This window comes from Sebastes fasciatus, chromosome 4 (genome assembly GCF_043250625.1).
Source record: "Sebastes fasciatus isolate fSebFas1 chromosome 4, fSebFas1.pri, whole genome shotgun sequence".
Lineage (NCBI taxonomy): Eukaryota > Metazoa > Chordata > Actinopteri > Perciformes > Sebastidae > Sebastes > Sebastes fasciatus.
In genome coordinates this window covers 12,429,734-12,448,848 of record NC_133798.1, presented here as the reverse complement: position 1 = coordinate 12,448,848, position 19,115 = coordinate 12,429,734, and the positions used below count along the sequence as shown (strand labels likewise).

The window sequence follows — 19,115 nt, the reverse complement described above, 5'->3', positions numbered from 1 at the left end:
GTCCTTTGTTCATCATGTGAGCTGCCATGGCAACCGACCACCTACTTTTTCCTTTTAGTAAACACTTTATCTGTTTAGAAATTACAATATCAGTTACATGCTATTTTGAAGTTGGATATATTTAAAATATATTCAGATGATGGGCATGGACAAGATTTAAATGGAATCTAAAACAAATGCTATAAAAGCCAGCCATGTGAACGCAGAGGGCTTTGAGTTTATGAGGTAAAAAACAAACTAAATATCCACTGTTTTCACTTAGCACTGTTGCTGCTGCATCATGGCGGTTGTGTAGTGTCTGGCTTTGCAGAAGGGAGTGGTCTTTGTTAATCATAGGGGCAGGAGAGCTTTCTGTATTGATCTATACACAGATGGAAGCCTGCTGGGCCACTATAGGCTGCTTAACCACAACTCAATACTAGAGAAGTGTGTGTGTGGCGACGAACTTAGAGCAGATTTGCTGTATCTGCGAGATTGTGCACATGTGCCTGAACCGTATCTGAATGTATGTGTGTGTGTGTGTATGTAAGTCAAAGCAGGGGGTCTGATGGCGATCAATACTAATGATATATTAATGCTTTCAGTGCCAGCTCATCATTCACCACCAAATCTCTTTCTGCTGAGCACTTGGAGTGTGTGTGTGTGGTTAAAAGGCAGATTTCTTTTCGATCTATCGCTTCTTCATCCATCATCATGACAGGTACCTTCTGACCTTGAATGACTGGAATTTCACTTCTTTTGCATGAAAAATGTTGTATCTGCCAAAATGACAAGGCTTCAGGAATTGAAGGGGAAACAGCTTTATAATCTGTGAACACCCAGTCACTGCTGAGCTTTACTGCAATGAAACCTACTCAAGCCAATGAGAGAATCTGAACAGCATTACATTACATAAGTAAATGTAATGGTTTCATCTACAGCTACTGATAAACTTTAAAATCTTTGTTATTCTGGGTTTCAGTGAGATGTTGATGGTTTAAAGTTACTAAGGAATTTTCATTTTGTGTCGAATTTGGCGGTCCCTGTGGACAAAAGCGGAAGTGTTTCCGAGCACCAAATTCCCTATAGAAAACCTCTCATTTTAATGCAGCAGGGTCGGACAATCTTCCCCACTCAGTCCTGATTCTGGTTCTCCCGTGCCTCCCTCCCCTCTAGCAAGCCCAGAAATACAGCCTGGGCCTCCAGCAGCGTGATGTCAGTGTTGGCTCCCGGCAGGGACAGGCGGAGCAGTGAGGCAGGAGGCTCCCGCGCTTTGCCTCCCGCCGGAGCTCCAACCGCAGGTCGACGGAGGCAGCTAGGCCAGATCTGGGTCTGTCCCAGTCTGAGCTAAAGGAGTTTCTGGTGAACCTGCATGATTTCATCTGATTTTGCGCAGAATCCGACCCGGTGACACAGATGACAAACATTAAGAATAACTATATAGAAATAGCCAATCTTCTCACTGATGGTCTTGTTTACTTATATAGGTCAAATAGAGGCATCAGTATTAAATTGAGACGGTTTCATATCCAGTTAAAAGTTCCCTCACAGTAACTTTAAATAATGTTTTATACATGTTTTCTCAGATTGAGATTTTGGCTCGAAAATGTTCGATTTTAAGATGGTGAATACCACAACTCTAAATATCATACACTGTATGTCAGTCAAGGCCTTGTGTAAACTCCAGATATGTAAATTATACTGAAATGTTGTTCAAATTGTATTTTTTTTAAATGGCATCATTTATGCACAATGCAAGCATGAAATATGCATGCCTACACCACAGCATAACTATATGCCTTGCCTTACTTAACTCCTTCATATTTCACATATTTCTCCTCCTCTCTCTCTCTCTCTCTTTCTCTCTCTCTCTCTCTCTCTCTCTCTCTCTCTCTCTCTCTCTCTCCTCTCTCTCTCTCTCTCTCTCTCTCCTCCTCTCTCTCTCTCTCTCTCTCTCCTCTCTCTCTCTCTCTCTCCTCTCTCTCACACTGTTCGTTGTGCTGCGCTTCTGCATTTCAGTTTCTCTGCCTGATCATAAATTATTGATTTACAACAGAAGAAATCAAAATGTTTTTTTCACAAAGGATCATTTCATTTCATTTAACTTTATACTATGAATCAAATACAAAAATAACACACGTTTAGTGACTTTTGTCTTTCTTTTTCTATCTGACAGACAGACCGACAGAAGACGTTAACAGTACAGACAGAACTAGATCAGCAGCTAACTAGAGACAAAGAGAGACAGAGGAGAGATGGTGTTCTGACCACAGAAATGCAGAGGCTGAATCTGTGCAGCTTCTCGGCAACGCTCGTCAGTCACACCCAGAGAAACAGCTTGGAGCACATCTGCAAGATCCCACTGAGATGGCTGTTTCGCAAAATCTTAACTCTAAAATTTGATTCATATGCACAGTGTGTTATGAAACAACGCGTCTAATCCTCTGCAAGACAATAGGAGTATTTTTGTTGATAATTATAATAAGGCATTTTTAAATTTAAAATATTAACTCCATCTAAATTCTCCCACACTCCAACATTAGGCTATATTCTCTCTCTGTTCCCTACACACACTCCATAGAAGTCATTACAGCACTATAGGTAACAAAATAACAAACAAGGACTAAAGCAAACTCAAGTCTTCAAAGCATCTCTATAGAAAAATATGTGCAAAGTCACAGTAAAGCGTTTATATCCATGTTCTCTACACTCTTAAAGGGACAGTGTGTAGGATTTGGCCACATCTAGTGGTATGGTTGCAGATTGCAACCAATTGAGTACCCATCAGCTCACTCCTCTCTTTCCAAAACTGTGATAACGGGAGCTGCCGAGTGTAAAACCGTGGTAACGCTGTCCACCTCGCTCAGAGGCCATCCTTACCATAATAACACTACTTTACGAGCAACGGAAGTCAAATGGCGGCTGGCGGTACCAAAGTTTTGCACCCTGCGTTTCAAGTTACCGCAGTTTCACAAGCGTGTTGGAGAACTACGGTGGCCTTTAGGTAACAGAAAAATGTAAACGGCTCTCGTTAGAGCCAGTGTTTGGTTTGTCCGTTCTGGGCTACTGTAGAAACATGGCGGTGCAACATGGCGGATTGCGTGAAGAGCACCCACTCCCTATATAGATATGAAGGGCTCATTCTTAGCTAATGAAAACAAAATTCTTAATTTCAGGTGATTATACACTAATGAAAACATAGTTATGAATAGTATATTCCATATCTGCTAATCGATCCCCTGAAATGTGACACACTGTTCCTTTAAATACACAGTATGTTGGTTTATGAATATCAGCCAAATAAACAGCCTAAAGAGGACAAGAATGGTTAAAGATTGTGTCCATCCAATCCATTGATTATTATATTTTAGGATGCATGGCATTTGTATAGCCAGATTTTAAACTGTTTTAACTTATGATGTCTTCAGAGAGGAATTATAACTGGGGAATATTTTTCAATTTTCTTTTCAGGGAGAAAACCAAGTCATCCACATTCATAAAGTGACCCATGTTCGGTCCTAATGTTTAATAACTTTCTATGTCTTGGGAGAGCTGCAGAGCAGCACACATATTCTGGTAGAAATGGGCAAATAGAGTGGTGCAGGAATGAGTCCTAAAACACAGAAATGAGTTCGCATTTTAGCACTTCTGGTTCCCTCGTCTTGAAGTCAATGAGTATTTTGAATGGGTTTTTAGTTAGATGCCTGAAATAAGGAATGTGGTTAACACAAGCTTAAGAGATTTTAACAGTTTGTTCTACGATATAAAATGTCAATAAATATCCCAATTTTAAAGCTTTTATGTGTATTAAAAAAAGCTAAGAAATGGCTAAATGAGACTACAGAGGTTGTCGGGGGCATTAATCATCATCACGCCGAACACTACTCCGCCTTTAGCTTCAGCGACGTGAAGTCATGCGACTGTGGTGTAGTTTGTTTACAGCCTAACGTTAGCTTTTTACTTCTGGTGATTGCATTTACGCTTAAAAAGTCATAATCCAAAACCCAAAGGAAAATCCCATTGGCTCTTTGTCGAGGGAACCAGGCGATGCTAACTTCCTGGTTGGCCTACAAAAATACATCATCCCTGCAGCACTCTATACAATCTGATGTGACATAAGAAGAGCTTCTTCAGAGCTATTGCTTGGACTAAAACTTATTTTGTTTGGTGTATAATTGCTCTATTCATTAATGTGTTCACTCTGTAGAAAAAGACCTGTGGTTTCTTTGGTGGTTTGATTCCGTGCATTCATCAGAAAGGTCAGGGGGTGAACTGGATGCAAAGGAATGTGTTTGATAAAAAGAGCACATGGTGGCAGAGAGAAAAACCACATAGAGCCACTTAGAAATTGTTTTAACTGGCAGCTCCAGCAACATAAAGAGGCATTTGTATTAGCAAGAAAAACATTAGGCTACACACTAAAACAGGGTCTGTTTTTTTGCTTGTTCCTATTACCTCTTGGCCACAACATAGATTTGTTCCTTTAAAGGATTAGTTAGACGTTTTCAGAAATGTACTCATTCGCTTTCTTGCCTAAAGTTGGATCGATACCACTCTCATATTTGTCTGTTAGCTTAGTTTAGCATAAAAAAATGGAAGCGGGGGGAAACAGCTCGTCTGGCTCTGTCCAGGTTGAAGACGCCAAGAGAGCCCCTCTAAAGTTCACTAATTAAAATGCATAGACTGTATAAGATATGGATGTAGTCACACACAAAAATTAAGCTGAAAGTGGGCGGCTCCCGGCAACTCCAGCCATCGCCATCTTGGCAGTAACGTCTCCAGCTAATCCAAACATGGGAAAGAGGTGGGGCGTGTATGGACCTGAGGCGGCCTGAAACCTGATTCCTTAAACACGGCCACCTAGCATGAAGCAACCAAGCTAGTTAGCTAAGGCTAACAAGCACAACAAATACATGCTACTCTGTGTAGCGGTCATATATTAACCCTGCACTTCAGCACCTACAGTAGCCTACATGAAGAGGAATGGAACCCGGGTCTCACTCCATGCTGCAGCGCATGGAGCTCGCCCTCGTCTCCCACTGAGAACACACCAGCAAAGTCAGAGCTAAGCTTATGTTGAGGCCAACACACCAGCAAAGGTTCGCGGACATTGCCGGTATGTTCTGAGTGGTTAGCAGGGGAGCTCCATGCGGAAGAAGACCAGGTGCCGTAACTGTTGCTTCCGGTTGCCGGTTGGTACTGGTGCTAACATATATATAAAATAACACTAACGTTAGAATTTCACTCACCGAAAAACCTGGAGCACAGACTTCTTCAAATCAATCAATCAGTGTAGTTTTATTTGTCACATGAAATCGTTCAAGGTAACATCACACCTTCAGTGAAATGCAATCCCGTCAGCTCCTTCAATTTGTGCATTAACGTTAACATTATTCACCATATAGCACTCACCTCCTACTATTTTCATACAGTCCCCTGCTCTGTCAGATCGGTATATAGAAAAAGAGTCACGGTTGAATGGCGCTGTCAGGCATTCCAGGATTAAGTCAAATTTCACGGACAATAAAGTACCCAATATCCCGTTGGAAACTGGTCGTATAATTAACCACACAGCAAGGCATATTATTTGGCTTTAAGTCTTAATATAACTTAAATGAGAGAGTAATGTAAAAATGCACCCCCCCCGTACAGTGGCCATGAACGGGGAAATTAGCTACCAGACTGTAAACAAGTTTATTTCTGCTGTAAAGTTGGGCATTTTAACATGGGGGTCTATGGGTATTGACTCCCTTTTGGAGCCAGCCTCAAGTGGCCATTTGCTGAACTGCAGTTTTTAGCACTTCGGCATTGGCTTCACTGCTCAGCACTGGAGTTGCCGCTTGTTAAAATGTTGTATCTCTGGGCTTCCTAAAGTCATTTCCATGAAGATTGCCAGGCATCAAAGCAGAGAAATCCCTGCACCTGGCCGCTGGTTGCCAATAGTTACAGTTAGAAAACTACAACTTGTGGGATTTTAAATTTCTACTTGTGCACAGATTAATCAATTGAGATATAACGTACTAATTAGTGTGCTTTAGAGGAGCTGATAGGCAGATTTTTCTTTTTACTTTGGAGCTATATCTGTTTCACAATGTATCCATTCTTTATGCTAAGATAAGATAGCATAGACGCTCTAGTTTCATACTTTAAACACACATACAGAATGGTATCAACTAATTCCTGTCAAGAAAACAAATATGTGCATCTTGAAATGTTGAACTATTCCAGTAACTTGACCTTCATGTAAACTCCTTTACAGCACAATTACTTTACTGTTCACTCATTTTACGGACATTTAAAAACTGATGAAGCCTCCACCAGTGAAAGATTGTGAGGTATGATTTTGTAATGAAACAGCTGCAATGTATGGAACCAGAATATAACCTTAAGTGGGACAAAGTCTCTATTTTTCTATTTAATCATTCTCAGTGCCAAATTGAATGCCTTTTTACAGAGTGTGTTTTTTTTTTAGGGGATAGTGATGGTACTTATATTGATTCAGCAGGAGACACAAGGTTTTCTTTTACTCCGAGAGCCTCGGGGAGGAAACATGAGATCAGTCAGATGAAAGTTGACCTTCAATAAATGCCTCTCTTTCTTTTCTTTCTTTCTTTCCTGTCTCTCTGTTCCCCTCATCTGTGATTCTCAACCCTCTCTTCTCTTCATGTGCTGAGTTCCTGCCTTTCCTCTCTCTCCTATTTGTGCAGGATCTTGTGCTGCAAAGCTGTGGTAGGTCTCGATGATGATGATGATATTGGTGTGTGTGTGTGTGTGTGTGTGTGTGTGTGTGTGTGTGTGTGTGTCATTGTGCAAACTAGTTATGACATGGTTAAATCTTGCTGTTTCTATCTCCCACGCCACATAAGCATTAAACAAGCAGGAGCAAATATTATAATCATCAAATTCATGAGAAGTGCATGCATATGAACAACAGACACTAACAAACACACATACGTGGACGTAAAAACACAGACAGCTGCCTGTGGTTGCACACAGAAAATACTGGACAAACACAAGAATGCACATACATAAATTAAACATATGGACACACACATGCACACACACACAACCACACACATATGCACACATACACACACACACACACAGGGTGGTTTAGTGCATGACAGTGTGATAGATGGTGAGAAATGAAGGACACAGACCCTGTTCTTTTCTGCTGGCTGTCTGTCTGTGTGTCATCAGTCCCAGATTTTAGAAACCACAGGGTCCTAAAAAATAAACAATTTGGAGTTCATTCGTAACTTCGTCAACTTAAGAAGGATGCCATTGATCTCCCCAAAGCCTTGCTGGGAAAGTGAGTTTGTCTCAAGTTTGGGACGGTTGCAACATTCAAACTGACGGCGTATCAATTTGTGAATCTGAATTTGTGCACACGTAAGACACTGCAAACAGCACAAACTTGTACATGATGATAATTCAATGAGCAAAACTAAATTTAAGATCAATTTAAATGTTTTAAATTTGTATTTTATAATCGCTGACGTTATTATGGTTAATCAAATTTAAGTTATTTTTCTGTGATCTGTAGCACAAAGTAGATCAACTACTTTCCCTTCGGAGGCTTTTGGGACACCTGACAAAACTGAGTCAGTCATTCAATAGTTCAATAATATCAAATCAATTCAGATTAGATTTATCGTCAAACTGATCATGCACTAAACCTATGATTCAAACTGTTACAATACTATTTAAATACAAATAATGTAAAAGCACACAACCACACGTCACACAACCCTAAGCCAACCCAAGCGCTAAGCAAAGAAAACCCGACTGGAAATTTGACTCTGTGGCTTTGACACAATGGTGTTTAGTCTTCACACACAAATCAATATAGACTTATTTGTAGAACAAATTTACGGCACTTTTGCTAAAAGATTAATCATTCATATCTGAAACAAAGTATCTACAATTTTGCTGTTGCTCTACAAATTTGTATTACTAGTAAGCTGTTGTGATGATGCTTGCTTTAGATCCATGAATTTGTAAATCTGAAAATACTGTTTGCAAATTTCCAGTTGGGTAAGTCTCGCATAGCAAAGCCAGCCCGCAAACTTGAAATTTCACTTTGCTCGCTGTGGTCTGCCAAGAGAGGACTTGTTTCTAATCAGCTAAACAATTAGATAACTAACTGCTTCACTCAGACGTCAACATGTTCCCTTTCTACATGTGGCCGGATGAATGAGCTGTAGGCTTGAATGTCTGATGTCTTTGTTTCCCATTCTCAAACTGAAAAAAAAATCAAGGCGTCTGCTGTGGAAACGTCTCACAAATTATTTGATTATGAAATCACTTTCTGAATAAATTTGAGATCCAAAGAAGTCATGCAGTTTCTGAATAATGCTTTAATTTGTGTATTTGATGAGCTCCGGTGAAGCAGAAGTGCACTCAGGGTGTGGCCAGTCAATCATCACTGTTGGGTGTGCTTACAGTTGCAATGGAGCACACCCAACAGTGATGATGGTTGTGGTCAGAGGTGTAACGGACTTGAAGTCAAAAAATGCATTTCAGTTTGGTGTTAAAGGGATAGTTAGGGTGTTTTGAAGTGGGGTTGTATGAGGTACATAGTGGGTGTATTACGTCAAGTAGATGACGGTTGGCACGCCCCTGGTTGGAGGAGCAGACAGGAGTTACCGCACGGAACCAAAGCGATGTACTACTGTGGACGGGGCCAGCAGCAAAGCATATTTTAGACACCTAAACGAAAGGCTCAACTAAAACAATCTGTTTAAATGTGCGCTATATTTAGAATATTTTCACCGGTTTACCTTGCCATCAGACAGCTTTTTTACGACGGGGAACTGAAGCCATTGTATCCATCAAGCCACCAGACTCCATTGAAAAAAACTGTAATTTTACCCTGCGGAAGACGGGGTTGCTGGTCTACCGCTGCCTCACTCGGTTAGTTTGTTTGTGCTATTGTGTGACTTTGGTGAATCCGAACTAACCAAAGTCTCACAATAACAAAAACAAACTTACTGATCGAGGCAGTGGTAGACAAGAAACCCCCCGTGTTCTGCAATGAAAAATTACTGTTCTTCTCAATGGATTCTGGTTGCTTTGTCAAGAGCATAGATATCAGCTTCAGTTCCCCATCGTAAACATAGACTGTATAGCTGTCTCATGGCAAGAGAAACCAGTGAAAATATTCTAAATATAGCGTACACTGTAATATACACACTGATATTGATTTTTTTAGGTGCCTAAATTACATTTTGATGCCGGCCCCGTCCACAGCAGTATAGTGCTTTGGTTCCGGGGCGTGCCGACCGTCATCTACTGTAGGTAATACACTGATTATGGATAGGTACCTGACATTTAGGCTGACTTTGCATTGCTATGATAGGTCTAAAGTGGAAGCAGATTTGGCCTGTTACAGATGGAACTACACTGTCCAGTACCAGCCCACTTTTCTTTGAGATGGCAGACCAGCATCAGTCCTCTATAAACACCCTCTCACCTCTAGATCCTCTCTGTGTGATCGGTCTCTGTCTTCAAAGTCTCTGGTTCTGCGTCGAGCCTCTTCAAACGCTGCCTGGGCCAAAGCGTCCTCCTGCTGCACACACACACACACACACACACACACACACACACACACACACACACACACACACACACACACACACACACACGCACGCACACACACAGAGACAGATAGAGAGTGAGAGTGAGTTAGTTTAGTTTAAGCAAGACAGAGACAGGGATGTATGACTTCAAGAGGAAAAGTTGATGATAAGACAAGAAGGAGTGTTTTTCTGTGTGTGTACACATAAGAATACATCACTCTGTCTGTACACATGCGTTATGTTACCTGCGCCCTCTCTTCATCATACTCCAGGTATCCCATCCCATCCAGCCTCTGTAGGTCGATCCAGCCTCTCCACATCACACACACCCCGTTCAAGATCATGGGTGCCTTTAAATAGACCTGGAGGGAAGAGAGAAAGAGAGAAAGACACTGTATTTTCAGTACTGCAACAGTTTTGAAATTGTCCTGTTAAGTTCCCCTGCTGGTAATGTTTAAAACCCTCTCATGTTGGAAAAAGCTCTGCTTCTTTAGTAAATCTAAGGTGTTGCTATAATATGGCAAAAAGCTACATGGTAAATAAGAATGATCAACAAAAGGACAGGAAGACTGAGATTCGATGCTTTTCCAGAACTATACAAGATTGATTCTCTGTTACTCATGACTTTGGAAAAAAAAATATTTTTTTCCAAAAACATAACAGCTTAATATGACCTGGAGTTACATACAAAATTGCAATTCTTAAATCAGAAACCGTCAGCTGTTTTTCCCCAGAATAATAAAAAGCTCTGTGTTCGGGAGATGGAGGCCTCTCCTTCCCTCGCTATTACTGCTGTGAAAAGAGGAAAAACCACCAACTACGTCAAAACCTCTGCAGTACAATTGGGTGTTGGACTAGTAAATCACACACACAAACACACACACACACACACTGACGTGCATTTACATTATGTGTGCATGTGCGCAATCAGTTGAGGTCAGTGTGTTTCCATGAGTGTGTGTAATCGTACACGCGTACCAATCTGTGTATGTTTATGTGTGTGTGTGTTTGCTGCTGCAAGATGGCAGTCCTGATTTAGTGGAAAAGTAAGTGTTTGTATGGGACTGAAGTGGACAAAAGTGATCCAAAATAAATATCATATGCCTAAAAACATTTTCTGCTTTTTGTCTTTTGCGTGTGTGTGTTTATTTGTATGGCCACTGCCCAGGGTCTGTAACTTTTTCAATGGATCTATTCACACACTAGCAGCTAAAATAGGACTTTGTGGCATTTTATTCTGGGATAATGATAGGGCTGTCCCCAATACCAGATTTTGGGCTTCGAAGCTTCGGTGAGGAGTATTCAAAGGTATTCGAATCTTCAGCACAGTGCCGCTGCCGCACTACTGTACACACACATACCTCTAGTCTACACATAACAGACAGCAATATCTGTCTGTGAATAAATAATAATAATGGATGTTGAATATGAATAATGAATAATGTGGGATTATTCCTTATTTCATGGGCTATTTGGGGATTTATACATTATTATTACATACTTACATACTATATAAATATATATATATATATATTCTCATGATAATGTGTCTTGGATATATTTATATTTATCTTGGTAATTCAACACACTTCAAAAAGTATTTTTGTATGCATTTCATTACATATATCAGGCATATATATATACGACATACATTTCCAGTTTGTACATAAACATATATTTGGTAATTTAAAACCTTTTATGTAACTATTGATACAAAACAAATTGTACACACATATAATATTGCATTATATGCGACAATAAAACCAACTTAAAATATGATATCTGTTGGCCTACAGATTCAATTGGATAATGAGAAAAAATACCAAAGGCTTTTTCAGCGCTGTTTTCTCAGCATTACGCGGGTGCTTAGGGGTGTGCACCTTGACTCACCAGGAGGTGGCGGTATGCAATAAGAACTTGGGGTACTCGCGGAAGTGCTGATACTCAGTAATGGTGAGTACTGGCCTATTTCAGGCACTGTTTATTGGAAGTAAATGCCATGTTGATTCAGTTCCCATGTGTCTTCAGTGAACCCTAACAAAACAACATATCAGTAGACAGAAATCATCACGTCTGTTTTGTTTGACCTTGTGGTGTGTATTTCGTCTATCGGTGCGAGGGAGAGCAGCATAGTGGGGGATGAGCAGTGATATTAAGGGTACTACAAGTGTTACTACTAATACTATTAACCCCTTTCACTTCCTTGTGCACACTAAGCAGCACAGTAGGCCCAGTCTACAGCGTCAGACTGTCAGACAGACAGATTGACAGAGGAGGATCAGACTTTGTATCTGTCTCAACTCCTGGTTATATTACATGGCTATGGCGCTATGTCAGGAGGGCAGAAATGTAACCACCACTGAGGGAATGTGTACATGTGTAGGATCACAGAACCATTTCTCTCTGTAAATCCAAGCTGCCGCAGTGTGGATTAAACTCAACTGTTTCTCAACATCTTCATTGGAGATGCACCGATACCGATACTGGATCGGATATTGGGCCGATACTGACTCAAATAGTTGGATCGGATATCGGGTGACAATGGAGCCGATCTATTCAATGCAATTCTATGTTTATATTCTATAAACATTATGTACTAGAATTTTAATTGCTGTTTAAGTTTTGGCCAATTTGTTGCTGCATTAAAAAGGTTTACACATCAATAGTAATACCTGTTCATTTTGAAGACTATTTTTACCAAGTTGCCGGTGTACGATTTTTTATTTTAATAATAAAGAACAATTAAATAAATGAATATCTATGTATTTATTGGTCGCATTCTGTTTTACAAAGTTAGGAAAACAATGTTTAAGTTAAGCCTGATGTTGCCTTACACATAAAAGAATGATCCCAGTCACGTCCACATAGTGAGGCATACAGCTTATTAATTAAACACTGGTATCAGATCAGTACTCGGTATCGGCTGATACCCAAAGCCAAGGTATCGCTATCGGTATCTGGACTGAAAAAGTCCGATCGGTGCTTCCCTAATTTTCATCTCAAACTCATATATGTTATTCCTATGGTCTAAGACAGAGTGTTAAAACTCAAACTTGTGATGCCATAGGGTATAAAGTGTGGAACTGCTCCATAGACAATGAATTGGGAGAGATGTTCTAGATGACACTGAGAGCACCCAGAGAAATGTTCTGAGTATATGGGAACGTTTTCTGTTTCACAACTTAGAACGCTACAATAGAATAAAACTCATTTGGGTGTAAAAAAGAAAACACATTCTGTGGGTCCACAAATCAGTCTCACATTCATCGTCTACGGAGCAGCTCCAAACTTCATACCCTATGACATCACAAGATTGAGACTTACTTCTCTGGTTTCTGGCTTTGAGAGAGAGAGTAGCTCATGTTCCCAAACATTGATTGAACTTTCGTAGGCCTTGGGAATAACATATTGGAATTCTTAATTTACGTGGTGTTCCCCTTTAAGTAACATTTTAAAGTTTAAAAATAAACAAAATATCCATCAAATGACCTCAAAAGAGCTTGTGGCAGCATATCACTTTTATTTTGTACCCAAAATACCCTACAAGGATTTTAAGCATTCAGCAGCTAAAGAGCCAGATATTCCCCTCAAGAGTTGGTGGAGACCAAAACAGAGCTAAAAGAAGAGTGGATATTGGACTTACATTTGTCAGGTGGACAGCAACCTTATTACAAATTAATGCTAATGTTGTTCTGTAACTGCTGACTGAGAAAATATGCGCACACACACACGCAGTCTTATCTAAACAACGCTTTGGATAGGCTTTCAAACAGAGCTGTATGAACTTGTCTTTTAGCCAAAAAAAGTGATAAAAAATGTGATAAAGCATGATACATTAATATGGAATTTGCTTTCTTTCAATTTCTTCTCTTTGTCTCATCGTCTTCCTCTTTCCCACGATACTAATGTCGATGAGGAAGAGACAACAGACAGTGAGAGGCAGTGGAACGCAGACAGTCAGGCTGTTTTTTTCCCAGGATAACGCTTTTAGGTGGTATTTTTATCCGAGTAAACAAGTATTTGAGGAATAAATTAACAAAATCAAACACTCCCCCCAAAACGCACACATACGCACAGATGACTGGGTTTTTCTGTATGATACTGGGCGAGCTCCACGTTCCTGCATTTTTACTCAGGCTATTTTTGGACAGCCTCTCACAGGGACCTCTTTTACCACATCTACCCACACTGCACTGGGGTAGCAGGGGAGACCACTCTCCAAGAGACTGTGGGTTTTTGTGTTTATTCGAGTGAATGTTTTTCTGTGTGTGCGTGTGCGTGTGTGTGTGTGTCTGTTAGAGAAAGAGTCAGAGAGAGAGATGGCTTCCACATCTGTGGGGCTGCATGGTGCTTTTAAAAGAAAGCTTCATTTGGCTTGACAGGGAAAACGTGTGTGTATGTGTGTGTGTGTGTGTGTGTGTGTGTGTGTGTGTGTGTGTGTGTGTGTGTGTGTGTGCGTGTGGGTGTGTGTGTGTGTGTGTGAGGGGAAAATATGTAGAAACGGCCCAACCACAGACTTCCTCTGAGAGAGAACCATGTCAACCCCCACATCCATTTTCTAACACACACATGAACACAGGAGAACTCTCACACACTACAGCACACTGTGAATAAGGAAAGGAAGCAGCATGAAATGCAGTGGAAATTCAGACTCACTCTAAAACCGAGTGCAAGTTTAGTAAAACGCTGCTTTACTTTAGGTCACAGGGGCCGCGTGGGAAAACTTGTGTTGTCGTACTGATCTGCATTTACCTACCTTCACTACACAAATGATGAGATGATTTCTAAAGTAGTTAAACATCTGGACACAAATATAAACTACTCCATTTATTATGACAGCTAGAGCTAAAGGTTACTTTGCAGACTAAGATTTTAAATATTTTGCAGACATACTGTACTGTAGGTGTACATGAAAACGAATGGTAATCTTATGCTGCATTGTCAAACTACCCTATGGAAATAACACATGTGAAATTCATATTTTCACGTGACAAAGGGCCAGTGTGTAGCATTTTGGGGGCTCTATTAGAAATATAATAATATAAATGAATATAATATTCCTAACTATGTTGTCATTAGTGTATAATCACCTGAAACTAAGAATCATTGTGTTTTTGTTAGCTTAGAATGAGCCCTTCATATCTACATAGGGAGCGGGTCCTCTTCACGGAGTCCGCTATGTTTCTCCGCCATGTTTCTACAGTAGCCCAGAACGGACAAACCAAACACTCGCTTTAGAGAGAGCTTGTGAAGCTGCGGTAATGTGAGCCGCAGAGTGCAAAACTGTGGTACTGCCAGCCGCCGTCTGACTTCCGCTGCTCCTAAAGTATTGTTATTATGGTAAGGATGGCCTCTGAGCTAGGCGAACTACGTTTACCACTCAGCAGCTCACGATCAAAAGTCATGTTTAGATTCAGTGTTGTGTTTCCTTGAGCTTTGACAAATGGGCTGAATGCATTTCCTTCCTCAATAAACATTTGCAAAACAGATTTTTGAGTATTTCAAATACAGCATTGTCTACATCCATATTTACGTGCTTGCAATCTTCTTCTTCCCTGCCTTTGCTGGCGCAGCGCTCTATACCACCACCTGTTGATCAGTGGAATAGTGTGAAACCATTGGCAGGAAGGAGTGAGGCGTTACCTGTGTGTGTGCATGTGCATCCTTGTGCACGAGGTAAACAAGGGGTTACTGAAAGTTTTGATTTATAGGATATGATTTTACAGGGCAAACATTTCAAGACAAATTTAATGTTCAGAAGGCTGTGATAATTATGTGTAAATAATAAAATAATCATAATAATAAGGGTCCAAAACGACATAAAATTGCATAATTTTAAGTCAAAAACCTTAAAATTTTCTTGAGGGAGGACCCCCAAACCCAATATCTCCTAGTATCTTTTATTGACTGTATAAATTCAGAATGTATCTCTTTACCTTGCTGTACAATACTGTATGTAGTAGTAGTAGTCATTTATTTCAGTCCTTATTAACAATTATCCGTAAGGAATGAACATAATAAAAAAATAGGTCACAATATGGCATTAAATAAAATACGAGAAAAAACAAAACAAAAAAAGTTTTGACCGAAAAGGTGGAGGCTGAAGCTTACGCTTATTATACATACCCTTTATAATTAGGCAACTCATTCACTACTTAGTTTAGGCTATACAAAAACAAGACAATACAAAAACAGAAACAATACAAATAACAGAGCTTCCAAGCTTTCATACACGATAACAATCATACTTCAGTTTTATACCTGTTTAACGTACAAGCCTCCTGACTGGGACACTGCTCCTAAAACCTGATTGATACCCTACTATAGGCTACAAATAACACAGCAAGGCACTTTATTGATGCTGTGGGTAAATATACAAACACGCCACCTTAACCCCATAATGTTCCAGTTGGAATATTATTGGTGTATTATAGGCCTATATAGAAGATGCATATCCCAAGTATAATAATTAAGATATAAAATCCCAATTGATTATGACCGACACAATATAACATGCGTAAAGAAATAATGAATAAACAGGAATAAGTCCTAAGAGATTGCTGATAACGGCAGATACACACATGCCAACGTGTGAATCAGAGAGTACTGGCACTTATTCTTTCCACTTCACGCACTGGTCATGTATGCAGCAGTCCAGTCCTGTGATTCTGACCCTGAACATTTATATCACATTTTTTGTGGACAGTCCTCTGCATCACATGTTTCTGAGACGTGATGAGCATATTGCAAAATAGAACTTCCATTTAGCTGATTTTAGTGTTTTAACCTCATCTGAAGGATTTCATTGTTTAAGATAATTCACCCTTTGGGATCAAAGTCCTTTTCAAAGCTTGTGGATGAAGTTCCAAATGCAGAAAAGTATTTCTTGTGTCTGAAAAGTTTTGGCAGTTACAAAGATTTTACTGGACAACGGGAACCAGCTGCAGCCTTGTGATTCACTGTGCATCATGTTTGAAGTCATTCCTTTAGTTGCATGTCTGCATTTCTTATTTCCCTAACCCAACACCACTGCTGAGAAAAGACCTGAACACACGCTGAGACAGCCAGTCTTCAGTGGGCGAGTCAAATCCCTCTCTTTTGATCTAGACCTCTACAAGCTACTGTAAGTGCTTCCTACACTGTGTGTATGTGTGAGCAAGAGAGAGTGTGTGTTGGCAGACAGTGTGTGACGCAGATGTAGAGGGATGTGTTGGCATAGTGCCTCTCATTCAGCATGGTGCCAACCATCTAGTCAGCACAACTGCCCACTGCTGCACACACACACACACACACACACACACACACATAGACCAGTGCCCACGAGGTGTGTGAACACAATGGGCATCTGTGTTTTCAGCCTCGTGAGTTGTGGCAGACTGTGTCTCCCACACACACACACGTGTGCACTCATATAAACACATTCAAATAAACAACACAAAGATTTAATCATGCCTCTTTTAAATCCTCTGTCCCCACCACTATTGCTGCCTCTCTTTCTTTTTTCTTAAACATACAGAAACTGAGAGTACATCATACACCTTTGTACTTCACTTCGCCTCTGTGTGTGTGTCTGTGTGTGTGTGTGTGTGTGTGTGTGTGTGTGTGTGTGTGTGTGTGTGTGTGTGTGTGTGTGTACGGCTGATTTAGTGCAGTAATTATCTAGTTATTATCCAGAAGAATTTTACATCAATGACTGTCAGAGCGTCTGGGAGGCTGCGTGTTACATTCAAACAGTCAACATCAGTGTGTGTATGTGGATCATATAGATTAAAGATGAGCTCTATGACTGTCTGGAAATCTGTGTATGTGTGTTATTCACACAATAAACTTGTGTGTGTGTCTGAGTCAGCAGCCAGTCACAGACAACTCATACTCTCTTACTCTCTGTCTTTCTTTCTTTCTTTCTTTCTTTCTTTCTTTCTTTCTTTCTTTATCTAATCAGATCAAATACCATCACCTCATGTATTTCTCTTTTTTTGTCCCAGATAAGAAAACAGAGCATTTTAAAAGAAAAGTTATAACTTAATAAATAAAAAAGAGAAAAAAAAACAGCATTAGGATTGCTGCCAGGACAACATGGCACTCAAGTTCATATCAGCTGAATCATTCCTGATTCATGCTCCTGCTCCACAGCACATTGACACACACACTGACACACAGCGCCTCTTTCACAGCCAACAACAAAGACATAATAACTACTGAACATGACTCCAGCAAGGACGCCATGCTGTCATTTCTGGCAGTTGGAATACAAGATAAGTTAAAACAAAAGTAGATATCATGAAGGAGACGGAAGAGAGAGTCAAGATAGCTGCATTTCTAGAGAGCTTTTTGTGCTATCGGCGTTCTAAAATACGACTATTTCAACAGCCGAAGAAGTTAATGAAAATTATGTTTGTAGATTTACTATTTACCATTTATTGCAAACAAAACATGTCTTATGTAGGCTATTGTATTACTCAAAATATAGCTCATGTATAATATAATCAACTCTTTCTGGTAGGGCTGCACAATATTACACAATGTACACAAATAATCAATATAATATTATAATATACATTGCAAAACATCACACAGAGAACATTTTTCAAGCAAATAAAATGAGATAAATGTTTTTTACAATGCTTGTACTGGGAGTAGTGTTATCTCTCATATAGAGCCTCATATGAAATGAATACATTAGGGCTGGGTATCGTTTAAAAAATGACGATGCCAGCATGCCCTTAAAGTGATATCGATACCAATGGAGTATTTCATTCGATACCTATCATGTGAATGGAAGCTGTGTGTGTCCCACTGGCTAGCTAATCGTGTGTGTGTGTGTGCGTGTGTGTGTGTGTGTGTTTGTCAGGTGTGACAGCAGCCGGTGGAGATAAAGCACGTTACTGGCCTTCTGTTCCTAATCCCACACTGAATACAGCCTAACGTCTACTGACCTATTGTCAAACAGCACCTGCTAAAGGAAGAGAAGTATAATAGTATGGTACTCTCCACTGCACGATCACTCTCTCTTCTTCTGTTCTCCCACCGTTATTATAAAGGCTGCAAAACAACACGGAGCACACCCTAGGGTTGCACGATATGAGGAAAGTATGTGATAACGATATTACTTGAGACAAATAAAACAGATATTAAAGTGTACTCAGTTCTGCTGCTTTCAGTATACTGGTAAAATACAACAAATTGCTTGTTGAATTTGAAAAGAAATGAAAGGAAATTATTTACAACATTCTTTTGTTGAACAAATTAAACATTGAACTAAACAAAAAAATAATGATAGTCACATTTTAAATTGCAGTTTTTTACTCTCTTTCAACTAACTCAAAGAATCCCTGAGCATCTGGGTGTTCACCATAAACGTTGTCTGATTGGCCGTAGAGTTAATAGTATGGCACGTATATTGGACAAAATAGCGCCTACAGACAGAATGTAATTTAACACGTTGAACTTGTTATGATATATTCAAAGTGCAATACCGCAATCTTTTGCGATCACATGTTGACATGGTGATGACGATAAAAAAAACAATATCTTGAGTAGCTCTAATGCTTGGTG

At 39.9% G+C, this 19,115-nt stretch overlaps 1 protein-coding gene across 7 annotated transcripts in view; it reads right to left on the bottom strand.

The window, feature by feature from the left end:
- cbfb (core-binding factor subunit beta) overlaps positions 1-19,115 on the bottom strand; it is a 45,496-nt gene that overhangs the window by 7,710 nt on the left and 18,671 nt on the right. For 2 of the 7 annotated variants that reach the window (XM_074632023.1, XM_074632024.1), the window contains exons 4-6: positions 9,806-9,922; positions 9,455-9,550; positions 7,140-7,205 (exon numbers count right to left, since the gene is read on the bottom strand). In XM_074632023.1, the coding sequence (XP_074488124.1) occupies positions 7,176-7,205; positions 9,455-9,550; positions 9,806-9,922 (243 nt within the window). In that variant the 3' untranslated portion in view covers positions 7,140-7,175. The remainder of the gene's footprint in view (positions 1-7,139; positions 7,206-9,454; positions 9,551-9,805; positions 9,923-19,115) is intronic. The other 5 variants (XM_074632020.1, XM_074632022.1, XM_074632019.1 and 2 more) reach the window with 3 other exon arrangements.